The sequence below is a fragment of the Grampus griseus genome (genome assembly GCF_964374135.1).
Source record: "Grampus griseus genome assembly, chromosome: 8".
NCBI classification, from domain to species: domain Eukaryota; kingdom Metazoa; phylum Chordata; class Mammalia; order Artiodactyla; family Delphinidae; genus Grampus; species Grampus griseus.
In genome coordinates, this window is record NC_139002.1 from 94,553,385 (window position 1) to 94,567,120 (window position 13,736).

The 13,736-nt window shown below is 39.8% G+C and overlaps 1 protein-coding gene across 2 annotated transcripts in view; it reads left to right on the forward strand.

The window, feature by feature from the left end:
- Nucleotides 1–13,736, forward strand: part of HSD17B12 (hydroxysteroid 17-beta dehydrogenase 12) — a 165,955-nt gene that overhangs the window by 127,354 nt on the left and 24,865 nt on the right. For both annotated transcript variants that reach the window (XM_082659482.1, XM_082659481.1), the window contains one exon: nt 10,955–10,989. In XM_082659482.1, coding sequence (XP_082515608.1) covers nt 10,955–10,989 — 35 coding nt within the window. The remainder of the gene's footprint in view (nt 1–10,954; nt 10,990–13,736) is intronic.

The following is a 13,736-nucleotide window of genomic DNA, read 5'->3' on the forward strand; positions in this document are numbered from 1 at the left end:
GTTCTTTTCCCTGCAGAGCAGGAACGTGCCAAGGTGAGGAGAGCAGTGGTGTGGAAATTCTACATAGGTGACTGCTATGGCAGGTAGATCAGCCTTCAATTGGAAGAAAGGTCCTCCTAGCCAGGGCTCTTTTCCTTGTGATTTCAGATGTTCTGTGACTAAAATCTAAGGTAAGGCTTATTTTGCCTCAGGAACAATGACCTTCAGACCAGAAGTGATGGAGTTTAGAGATAATTTCTTTAAATTAATTAATTTATTTATTTATCTTTGGCTGTGTTGGGTCTTCGTTTCTGTGCGAGGGCTTTCTCTAGTTGCAGCAAGCGGGGGCCACTCTTCTTCGCGGTGCGCGGGCCTCTTACTGTCACGGGCTCTCTTGTTACGGAGCACAAGCTCCAGACGCGCAGGCTCAGTAGTTGTGGCTCACGGGCCTAGTTGCTCCGCGGCACGTGGGACCCTCCCATACCAGGGCTCGAACCCGTGTCCCCGGCATTGGCAGGCAGACTCTCAACCACTGCGCCACCAGGGAAGCCCGGCGTTTAGAGATAATTAACCCTCCAGTTATTGAGCCACACCCTTCTACAGTAGTTTCAGTTTTATGCCTGGAAGGGGTTTCCATCTCAGAATATGGAGAGTTTGCAAATGAAATTGTTGTATTGCTATTGGTTATTATTAGAGAAATCATGGAAAATGGGGAACGTGCCACAACTCCAGAGACAGGTATATAGAAGTCCACTTTCAAACAGGTAGCACACTGAGCACCAATCCAAAGACAAGTTCTGAAGCAGATCTTCTTTGCATTGTTTGTTTCTGTTTTGAGATCACTTGTTTTAACATCTGCCACATTCGGTGTTGCCTTCCTTCTCTAGGCCTGACTTTCTTTGATTCCTTTAATGACAGACAGTTTGAGGACCTCAAGGCCCCATAGACTCTACACTCCTTTTCAAATGAACATGGCCCAAACCATATTACCTGCACTTCCCACAGTTTACCTAAGTCTTCTGAAGGTACTGGGCCCTGAAGCTGCAACTGGGCTTGGTGAATACAGCGTACGATAGGGAGTGGCCCTTCCTACACATGGATCCCTTAGGAGATTTCCAGACCATCATTCTGACAAATAGAGGGGATGTCCCAACCTTCTTTATTACCTTTCTTAGAACAGAGAAGGAGGTGGGTGGAGGTGTGACCCAAGGAAAAATTTATTAACAATTTCCACTTACAGTGAAGTACCACTGAGTTTTGTTTTAGTTGGGAATGGGGAGGAGGAGTATTAAGCAGGGGATCAGAATTTAGTTCTTCCTTCATCAGATAATCAGCCAAAGTGGAAACTTGAAACCACGTCTTATTAGGAGTGGTTGAAAGAACTAGAGATGTTTAGCATGGAGAAGGGACGCGTGACGTCACACGCAGGCACATGCGTGCACACACACATCTAATCAAGGCTAGTTAGTTCAGCCTCCTAAGTATTTTGCAGATCAACTCACTTTTTATCCCCAGTGATAAAAGGTGAGTTCCCTTCTGATTCTAGGCCAGAGGTTGCAAATCAGTTGTCTGTGGGCTGGATGTGCCTACCAACATATTTTGGTTGGCTCCAGCTGTGTTTTCATATTGGGACATTTCACACCCAAATTTCTAGCTTCTCTTGGGAAAAATCTAAGACTAGGGTAACATAGACCTAAACTGCTACATGGCAACAAGTGATTAGAGCTGAGTAACAGCTGAGCATGCTGAGTAATTAGGCCTGCACTCTCCAGGTTACCACAGTCACCACTAGTCTGACTTATGCACTCATTTATGTTACCCACCTGGACCTTTTAGACATTGGAGTTCCTGTTCCCCTGTTCAGTAACTCCAAGTATTCAGTCTGCTCAAACTGAATCATTGCTTGCTTGGTTGAGTTGAAGAATTTGAATGGCTTTGACTAGATCAATCTCTTCCATCCCTATGATTATCTGAAATCAAATCACTTGGAGTATGAGGCCCTTTGCATGCTTTTGAAAAGTCAGTTTTTTTCTCATAATACCACTATGTATTCATTGTACGTCACTTAGCCATAATGCTATGCCCTGCCCATGGGATAGACAATAATAATAAATGTTTGGATGGATGGACAGATGGATGAAAAAACACAGGAGAAGCGCTTGTTTACTTTTTCTTACATGGATTTGCCACTGGCATGTGACCAGTAGGGGGAGCCCTGTATTAATTTGGAAATCCATCAGAAGAATCTCTGTTCAGCAGTCTAGTTGTATTTAATTTAGGGATTATGCTAAGAATTTATCCCCCCGACTCTGCCCCAAGAATTCAAGTTAACAACAGTAGGAAATTTATAAACTGCAGGAAGGAGAGTATGACCCTCACCATTGCCCCCACCCAGGGCTTTTCAGAACGAACACATTCCAAGTTAATATCTAGAGTCTTTTAACCTACTTGAAAGCAGCTATCATTAAGCTCTTAAAAATTTCCAAATTTGGGGGCACATTTAGCCCTTAGAGTCTCATAGGAATGAGCTGCTTCAGGCACAACCACAAAATGATGGGTTTGCCAAACTACATGACAACCACTCTCTCCATAATTTTCATCTTAAAAAATGAGGGAGTAGTTGGAGATTGGTTTTAAGGTCCTTTCCAGCTCCAAGTAAAGCTAGTTTATAGGAGAAATGCCTTATAAATGGGTGAAAATGTAAAAATCTCTTTGAGAACTTTAGGAATTATTTTCTCCTACCTAAATCTGTCACTTTTGGAGAAGTCAGCTTATTTGGGGAAAACGTAACTAATAGAAACTCTTAGCATATTATAAAATGCTAAACTTAGAAAAACAGTATGTGATGGCGTGTTTGTTCTTTTTGTTTAGAGTTTATAAATTATGGCTTTAGTTTCATTATAATTAATTGGCATTCAGTTCTCTGTTCTGGAAAGTTCTTTTTCTTTTGTTAATTATTTTAACAAAATCAAACCACAATTTATTATAAAAGGAAAAGTTTTTTATGGCGTGGGGCTGAATTTCAGGTTAAGTAATATGGGGTGAGGGGAAATGGCAAGGAGGGCTCATAACTTCCACAAAGTCCTAAACATTAATAGAGAAGAAAACCAAACAATGCTCAGAGATCTCAAAGCACTCTAAAAACTTTATCTCATTAAGCTTTTCACCCCCTGTGCAGTAAGTATTCTGTTAGCCATACAGGTGAGATTCTAAGAATTTCAATTAAGTTGTATTCTTGGTACCACAGAGCTCAAATTATACAGTTTGCCAAAGGAAATGTGTGCTGTGTCATTCTAGTGTGACTTCAGTGGAGTTACCACCTCATTTCTCCAAAACAGGCATAGTGTAACATCGTTGTTACTTTACATAATTCTTTTCGCTATTATACTGTGATTTTAAAATTACTGCTAATGATTCCAGTTGAAAATTTGCTTAAGGCATTTGCATCTGTTTTCCTTCTAATTTGCGTGGGTTCATTTTTCAGTTGCTTGAATTCAGATCCTGTTTACTCCAAGCAGGTTTCTCTGGGGTAGAGGGCAGGGCAGAAGTGGACAAAATGGCTATTTGTGGTGTCCTAATTATTTGTACTAATAGCCTGGATTCCTGGGGCTTTGCCCAGATTCTACAGCAAGTTGTTACACTTCCTATTTATATATAATGGTGATACAGGTGTCAATATTTGTTTTCTTATTTTACTAAAGTATCTTGAATTTTAATCTTTTCACTTGGGTTTTTAGTTATCTTTTTGAGCAATATACAGTAGTGTTTTCTCCATACTGTTCTCTCCAAAATATGACCAAACATCACAGGTTACATGATATTAAAAAAAAAAATGTATTCCTCATAAAATTTTACTTTTTTTGTAATAATTATCGAAGTTTAGATTATACTTACCTTGTTTTGGTCAATTGTACACCTATAATATTTGAAAAAATAAATCTTAAGTAAAATTAATCTTAAAAATAATTTGCTTATAAAAAGAAATTATTTGCTTGTGAAATAATTGCATAATTTGCTTGTGTTATCAGTTTTCATACCAAACTAAAAAGTGGGAAACTCGGATTGGCTTTTGAGTATAAAATAAGGTTCCATCTACAAACTCTTGATTACTGATGCCAAAGAAATGAAAAGAAAAAAAGTTTATTCATGTTAATTTCTTTTAGAAATGACACTGATTGTGGGTGCTCTTCTAATTACAAAAGCAATGCAAGCAGTTGCCAAAAATATGATAAATATTCCAGAATACTACGATGGATACATTTTAGTATAATGTCTTCAAGGATTTTCTAGGCCAGCCAATGCATTTTAAAAAAACTTTTATTTATTTTTTTTATACAGCAGGTTCTTAGTAGTTATCCATTTTATACATATTAGTGTATATAGGTCAATCCCAATCTCCCAATTCATCAAGCCAGTGCATTTTTGAGTCAGGTTATCTCAACTGAATGATCTAATAATACTGATTTTGATTTTGTATGAAGTAAATCAGCCTCTTATTTATTACCCAGCCAGGATATACGTAGTTGTGGCAATAAATACCAGTGGATATTTCACTCTTGAGTAGAATATGTGGTGTCCCTAAGAGGAATTGTAAATTGAGCTATTGTTGGTGAAGACTCATTTATCTTTGTATATGTGTATCCTCTATGGCCAGCTTGCATACAAAGTGATGTGATATCTTGGTATGAGATAACATATAGTGACCTTTCTCCCTTTGATTTTAGACATCTAGGACTTTTTTGTGGTAAGGATTGTTGAAACTGTCACTAAAAAGTATATATAGAGAGGAAACATTTGTTTTTTTTTCTTCTGCAAGAAGTTAAAGCTCCCATTGTTGTAGAGGTACTATTACAGGACTTTTATCTACTTTTTAAGAAAGAATTAAATTTAAATTGTTTGCTGTATACTTTTGGAAACAGCCTCAACATAGAAGAAAACAAGTAAAGAAGTCATGTTTACTACTAGTTTTCTCATATTCTTAACCACTGAACTTACAAGTTATGGTAACCTTATTTTAGCGGTATCTTAAGAGGAACAAACATTTTCCTAGTACAGCAAGTATCACCTGCAGGTGGCCTAAAATAAGCATATTGAGTTAACTCCAGAAACAGCCTATAGGCTGTGAGGTGGAGTTCAGATAGATAGTGAGATTTCACAGAAACACTTGGTGTATGGTATAACCAGATATCAAGATACCAATTGATGCATATAAAGTAAAATGAGAATACTAATAGCTTAATTTAAATATCCTTTGTAAAACTTGATGTTAAAGAGAATTTAGGGGCTTCCCTGGTGGCGCAGTGGTTGAGAGTCCGCTTGCCGATGCAGGGGACACGGGTTCGTGCCCCGGTCCGGGAAGATCCCACATGCCGCGGAGCGGCTGGGCCCGTGAGCCATGGCCGCTGAGCCTGCGCGTCCGGAGCCTGTGCTCCGCAAGGGGAGAGGCCACGACAGTGAGAGGCCCGCGTACCGCAAAAAAAAAAAAAAAAAAGAATTTGATGTTAATGTAGTGAAGCCTCTCTACTTAAACACAGAATACTGAGTTACTTGTATACACATAGCCAGATAAAGAAGGCTTGAAATTGAATTTATTATGACGTGTATTCTGAGTAGAAGGAAAGATAATTTAAGTATAAATAAAGGCATTAATCAATTTTATAAAAGCCGGCAGATTTCAGGTTAACTCTTCTTAGACTTTTCAGTGTTGTTATATTTGATAGATCCGAGAAGATGGTCTATTTTATGGCAAGGAGAAATTATGTAGAGTCAGAATTTAAGAGGAGAAACCAATGAACAGTGCAAAAGAATATAGCTTTTTCATGAGTGGATTTCTGTTTTTGCTGATGAATCATTTGGTCATTGAGCATTCCAACAAGTATTTCTGGCCCTTTAATAGCCAGGTACTGAAAACACTGCTTCTTCCTTTGGGTTAAGTTCTTAAAACTTCTTGAGTTTTAATTCACCTGTATAAAGAATATATTTTAGTGCTCGCTTCAGCAGCACATATACTAGAATTGGAATGATACAGAGAAGATCAGCATGGCCCTGTACAAGGATGACATGCAGATTTGTGAGGTGTTCCATATATTTTTTTTTTTTTGAGGTATCATGTTGTATACCTTAAACTAATAGAAAGTTATATGTCAATTATATCTCAGTGAGATGGGGAGAAAAAAGACTATATTTTGAAGATGTCCACACATTGATGACCATCAAGACTGATTTATTGTTTAGCATGCTGTTGATATAATTTTGTAAGTCAGATTATATCTTATGGGGTTTTATTTCGTCTCTGATCATTTCCTGTATAATCTTTGCCATTCAGAAAGGAGACATTTAATATGACATGCACAGTGTAAGGAAAAAATAGCTCCCAATGTGTGCATTTGTATTCCCTTAATATCCCAGCTTAAGGTGATATTTCTTATTGGACTGTATGTATGTGTACATAATATGTAATGTGTAAATGTATATCTTGGGGGAAAAACCTGAGTTGAACTTTAAAACTCTGCATGACTGCTTATTAAATATTCAAATGGTACTGAGATCCCTGGTCAGAATAAAGGAATCCATCAGCAGATCTTGTAGACTTTCCTGGTAGTTCTCCAGATTGATCAGTGTCTACAAATCCCATCCCTTCTCTCCTTTTGTGTAGGAAAGCTGAACAGTTAGTGGCTACCCCTGTCAACTCTACTTATCTACTTTGCACTTAACAAGTCTCATTTCCTTACTGCAAATGCGCTTGTGCATGCGCACACGCATACACACGCACAAGCACACATACACACACACACACACACACACACGCCTACCCCTAGGTGAGAACATTTTTATTATCAGTCTTCTCCTTCCTCATCCTGTTTCTAGTGATCTCCGGACTTCGGGAAACTGCATAATAGCTTCTTTTCACGAAATGCTTGGGGACCTCTTTATAATACATTAGCTAAGCATTACGGTCCCCTGATGAAATGTACTAAATAAAAAAATGTTTTCAGATACGGCTAAGAATGCATATAATCTATCCTTGCAAAGAAAATCCTCCACAACTGTTACCATGCCTGATGTACATCTGCTTGTAATACTAGCATGGGAAGCTGTCTGTGACGTAGTATGATATGCACATTGCATGACGTATGTAATAGGATGCACATATTTTTACTTCTTTGTATATTTCATCCATTCAACAAAAACTTTTTTATATGCGTTAATTCTATAGCATATTGTAATTTCCTGCAGCTGTTTGCATTTTTGCATTCTAGTCCCTTGATTAGAATTTTTTTTCTGCCTATTGAACTCTTATTTATTCTTTCAGAACTTAACTGAACCGTAATCTGTGAAGCTCTACCTGTTTCCCCAGTAGTAACTAGTCCCTCTCCTAAGTGTTGGTGCCCTCTGTCCTTACTCCTATTGTCCCACTCATAGCATTGTCATGTAATGATTTATTTATATAAATATCTGTTCTCCTGCTCAGTCCTGAGCTCCCATCACCCGACCTTGATTCAAGTAACTAACGTGTCTTCTACTGAATGGAAGAACGCCTGTGTATTACTTCGCATTGCTCCAGGCCATGAGTTGATACGCATAGAGCATTTTGAGAGCTCTTTTATTTCCTGTGTCTGATAAAGTAACATCAAATGTATTTTGTGATTCCAGTTCTTTAATTCTTATCCATATGCTTATTGAGATCTTTTTTAAAAACTTTATCGAGGGATAGTTTATATACTCTAAAATTCATGCATTTTAAGTGTACAGTTGAATGGTTTTTAGTAAATTTACACAATCTTGCAATCATCATGGCACTCTAATTTTAGAACAATTCTTTTACCCTAAGAAGCTCCCAGTTGAGGCACTTTAAAATATTGCTGGAACCGTCTAGAAATTTCTGTGTGGTGAGTTGAATTGGATGACCTCAAAATGTGTCACTGTTTTTGGCTCTAAACTGTGTTGGGCACAACATACTTAAGGGAGGCCTAGATACTTAGTGGTGCTGTGTCCTGAAAGAAGAGTGCACGCTGGCAATAAGGGACATAATTTCCTTTCAGGGGCTTACTCCGTGGTGCACTCTGTGCTAGGTCCGTTATGTACATTACCTTATATGAAATTCAGAATATAATAAGCTGTGATGTAGATGCCTTCTTCATTTAATACATAAGGACTGCAGAGGAGGATAAACAAACGAGGTCACATGGCTAGGAAGTGGAAGGGCTACGATTAGCTCTTTGGCCTGACTACATACCACATTGCCTTAAACATTCAGCAGCTATTGCTACATGTGGAGTGATTCCTATACTCCTATAAAAACATAAATCTTAGGAAACATGTAAGCCGATTTGAAGAGTTGTTATTTAATCTGAAAAGAGAAGAGCTGACTGTGTTGAAAGGATAAACTTTGAACTCAGCTTTTTCTTTGACTTGGTTCCATACAGTTTTGGGGGTTTCTTCTTTTTTTTTTTTTGGCTGCGTTGGGTCTTCGTTGCTGTGCGCAGGCTTTCTCTAGTTGCAGTGCACAGGCTTCTCATTGCGGTGGCTTCTCTTGTTGCAGAGCACGGGCTCTAGGTGCGTGGGCTTCAGTAGTTGTGGCTCGCAGGCTCAGTAGTTGTGGTGCACAGGTTTAGTTGCGCCGTGGCGTGCGGGATCTTCCTGGACCAGGGCTTGAACCTGTGTCCCCTGAATTGGCAGGTGGATTCTTAACCACTGTGCCACCAGGGAAGCCCAGTTCCATACCGTTTGGTCTGAGGGTGAGTGGGCACATTCTGACTTGAGTCAAGCAGACCTAGAAGAGCGAAGAAATAGGGTCGTGTTTTAACAAACTATAAAATATTGAAGCCATTTGGGCTGTCAGCAGAATTTCTGATTGAGTTTGCTTTGGGGATTGTTTCTCTTTTAAGTCATAAAATGTTAACACTGGTTGGTCTTTAACAACTCACAAGGTCAGTTATGTCAGTTAGAATATTGGTTTGGCTGCTGTAGCAGAGGTTTAGTAATGGCTTAAATAAAATAGAAATTTATTTCTCTGTCAGATAAAAGGCTAGGTGGGTAAGCAATGTTTGGCATAAGAGCTCCACAATCATTAGAGATCCTGCCTCTTTTTATCTCACTGCTCTGCCACCATTAGCACATGGCTTTCACCTTGGGGTCTAGGATGGCTGCTTTAGCTCCTTCCATCACATCTACTTTCTGGCCATCAAGAGGAGGAACAGGCACAGAGGAGGACATGTATTTTTTTCCTCCTTTAAGGGCCTGACCAAGAAATTGCATGTATTACTTGTCATCTTATCAGATAGGACATAGTTATAGGGCCACATGCCCTGTGAGAGAGAATGCAGAAAATACAGTTTTTATGGCCGGCATATCCAACTGAAAATTCAGTTGTTATATTAAGGAAAGAATGAATGTTGAGAGACACTTGGCATTCTTTGCCCCATCCTTCTATGAAGATGAGTTTAATATGAGAAGCATAGAGGGACTTCCCTGGCGGTCCAATGCTTAAGACTTTGCGCTTCCACTGCAGGGGGCACGAGTTCCATCCCTGGTTGGGGACCTAAGATCCCACATGCAGTGTGGCGCAGGCAAAAACAAACAAAAGAAACCCAAAAAAACGCAAGCGCAGACTTACATGTAAGAAGGAGGGAGATAGGGGACGCTTCAGGCCAAACTCTTTCTTAGGGTCTCTCCTTTTTTAATCTGGAAGATTTGACCAAATCTAGATACTTCTGTTGAAATGATTCCCCTAGGCTTTGAAGACACCACTCTGTCTGTTTAGAAGTTGGCGGTGTGTTAGTCTACCTTTTATGACGCAGTGTCAGTTTGAATTCGTGTTCTTCCTGGAGAAGTGTACGCAATGGCCCCACGGTTGATATCTGGGTTGGGAGTACTCCAGAGCAGCTTCTACGCTGGTCAAGTCTGGATGCATTTTCTTTCTTCAAAATGTTTCTAGGAAAAAAATTCTCTGCTCGTCAGAATGCTGTTTTAATTAAGACATTATTCAAGATAGAAAGCTTAAAATTCCTATGGTTGGCATGCATGCAAACTTTTCTGTAACAAAACAGCATTTGTTTCTTAGAGAACTGATGATATTCTGGAGTCCAGAGTTCATACTCCAACCTCAGTACTTAACTATGACGTGGCCTTGACTAAGCCAGTGGATGTCTTAACTTTTCTTAGTTAATAATATCTTAAAACAGAGTTTAGAAGTACTTTCTCTCATCGTAGTATATGTATGTAGTCAACAACTATGAAGTCCTTTAAGAATGTGGGTGTCCATGGAATTTTCTGGCAGTCCAGTGGTTAAGACTCCATGCTTCCACTGCAGGGGGTATGGGTTCTATCCCTAGTCTGGGAACTAAGATCCTGCATGCCTTGCGGTGCGGCCAAAAATAAAAATAAAAAAATTAAAATGCTGGTGTCCTTGTTTTCATTGTTGGTTATTTGAGATGACAGATAACTTCAACTTTCTTTAAGGATGTGTTTTACTCACAGTTAGCTTGAGCAACAAGAGAAATAAATGTGAAGATAGACCTAATACTTGCCAACATGTCACTTTATGGCATTCTTCTAAAGGCATTTTTGATAGGAAAAGGTTATTTTATCTCTTGAGATTAAAAAGCTTGAGTAAGTTTGGTAGGCAGGATATTTCTTGTGATAACATATGTCCTTTTCTGAGAATGTATTTTGGGAGACATAGATTTCACCATAAAGCCATAATTGTTTGAAGATCTGCATGTCACTATTACATTTCAGGCAAGACTAATTTTAGCCAAGTTCACTGAAAATATTTACAGTATTATCTCCAGTAATTTCATCTGATTCCTTTTTAGCACGCTTGCTGCCGGCAAATTATACAGAGTGTCAAATAACTGCTGTCTGTAGAAGTGGCGAGTGGTTTCGTGATTCCCTCCCTGTTTGTGTGGGTGAGTTCTCTCCACTCTCTCTGTAGCCTGCATCCTCACTGATGTTTTGTTTTTCTCTTTTGCAGATGACATGGTTGGTACTGCCTGGCATGGTAGAAAGGTGAGTCATAAGCTCACACACAAGCACCAGAGCAACAGAGCTCATGGTTATTTATAGGGGAGAATCCTTACTTTGAAAAATTCATTAAAGTGACTAATGAGCTCCTCCATGTCTTAGTGACAGAGTAATGTGCCAGGCGAGTCAAACGGTGGAGCATGAGTCATCTGCTGGTGGAGGCCTTTTCCACTCCATTCCCTTTTTATTTCCCTCTCCAGGGTTGTGTGGTTCCTTTACATCAGGATTTAAAAGTCTGCTTGAGTCACCATCACTGACTCAATTGCCTGCTGTTCTGAGGGGGCGATGGAGTTGCTAGGATATTCCCGGGAATACCTTCCTAAAGCTTTATGCTCTCAGAGCCCAAATCAGTGGACTTTCATGCAGCGAGACCCCATCCGTCCTCTGGTGTTTTCTGTTCTTACTGGGAGAATGGATGTATGAGGGACTTGGGCATGTTAGAAAGTGATTATAAGATGTCAGCCTCCACCCTTGCCCTTGGAGGAAGAGGCTGTGTCCTCTAGCCCCAGCTGTGTTCCAGTTTGAATGGGGTTCCACTAGAATATGCTAGATGTCTTCATTTTTATTGAGAAATGTGTTGCTGAGTCCTTACATTTGAAATAGCGTGAAGTGTCAGATGGTAATTAAGCTCTGTTCCTCTCTTAGAGAAGCCTGAGTGATGGCTAAGCTTTCCAAGAAAACCTGTTGCAAAGAGCTGGGCTTGCTTGGTCATTTGCTAAATTTAGGGCTTCACAGTCATCCTTCGTCTGCAAAATAGCTTTGAGTTTGGAAGAGATCCAAAGGAGTCACAGCTTTGCAAAGGGGAGACCCAGGGACCCTACTTCTGTGAAGAAACCTCCATGACCAGCTTTAGGCAGGGTTTACAGCTCATGTTTATTGATTCCATGTTATGTGCCAGGTGTTGGATGAGAACTTGATATATGTTTGCTCATTTAACTCCGATAGCCTCCCACCATCCTACAAATGAGGACACTGAGGTTAGGAATCCATTTTGTTTCGCAGCTACTTTGTAGCAAGGCTCTTTCTTTGTAATGCATTTTACATGTGGTTTTGTATATTTTAATTGCTTTATTTTAGTAAAATTCCCCTTTAAAACCTTTAAACTACTTATTGATGGCTACAGTGGGAGTGTGCCCCTGATGGTCAGGTATGGAAGTGATGGTGGTCAAACCAGACCAGAATCCTAGAAGATTACAGAGAATTAGGGCAGACAGCGTAGAACTCAAGAGGGATGAAGTTTGGGTCATCATCTTAATTCTAGTTTGGATATCTGCAAGTGACACAGTATTAATTCAGGTTAGTGCATTCCATCCATTAAAGAAGAAATTTATATACCACAGAGGTACTGTAAAAGGAATTTTTAAGTATGTTGGTAAAAATCATATCAAAAGAGATACTGGTTATGACCAGGAAGAATTAGATTCAAAGAGTCAGAGAATTTCAGTACTTGAAAATTAATTGAGACCAACCCCCACCTCATTTGACATAAAAAGTGATATCCAAAGAAACTGAGTGCCATGAGGCTACATAATTAGTTAGTAAATGATACAGACACAAGGTGCTCATACCTCTCTCTGTAGACCTAGCAGCCACGATCACAGTTGTAGCTGGAGCCTTAGATAAAGACAAAGAATGCAAAGGAAAGGATCCATCTGTTTCAACAGGCATTCACTGAGCAAAGTTTATCACAGAAGATGAATTGGATCCTTGCCTTTAAGAAATCAAATTGATTTTACATGGGGGGTGCGAAATGATCTGGTGGAAAGCCATCATAGGCTAGGTATTGAAACTGATGTCACAGGGGTGGTTGTGGCACCTGCTAAGAACTAGTCAGAAATGTAAGTGGGTTTTATAAATCGGTACTTTTGGATAGGAGAAGGAACAGCTATGTCTGCTTGAGTTAAAGGAGTTACTTGTTATATTAGTCAAGGCAGGCCAACTGCTATAACAGACCACCCCAGAATCTCAGTGGCTTAACACTCTAAAGGTTGATTTTCCCCTCACGTCACAGTCTGGTGTGGATCAGCGATCGGGGCTCTGCTCTACCCAGTCATCCAGGGATCTCAGGCTCCTTCCATCTGGGGTGAAGGTGGTCCACTCTTCTCTTGGGCCTTGTGGTTCTCTGCAGAAACATCTGCATGCAGCCAGCAGATGAGGGAAGAGAGAGGAAGGATGATTTTATGGGTGGTTTCATGGGCCAGGCCTAAAAGTGGTGTCCCTCACTTCTGCCCTCATCCCGTTGTCTAGAACTCAGTCACAGGCTACAGCTAACTGCAAGGGAGGCCAGAAATGTCATTAGCTGTGTGCCCAAGAAGAAAGAAAGACTCTGAGTTCACAGATCACCTGAAAGCATTCTTACTTACGTATTACAAGTGATTTGTTTATAGCCTGCCCTTTACACCATCCCCAAATGGCATAACTATCGTTGGTTACCATACGTAGGTTTCATATCTCCATTGAGGAACAGCAGGGTTCTTTGTTGTTGTGGGTTTTTTCCCCTTTCACTGATTCTACTTCTGATGTATGCGATTTTCCAAACTCTCTAGAACTATAGCCTAGGGCCAGCTGACTATCACTAAACAAGTCTCTATAATCAAACTAAGGTATTATTATCATACAAGTAAAAAGTACATAATTACGTTATAGAGGAAACTTACTCTTTCCACTTCCCTGGAATTATAAACATTTTGTACAGCTGGAGCCAGGAGGTGGTTGCCATAACAACCATGGAA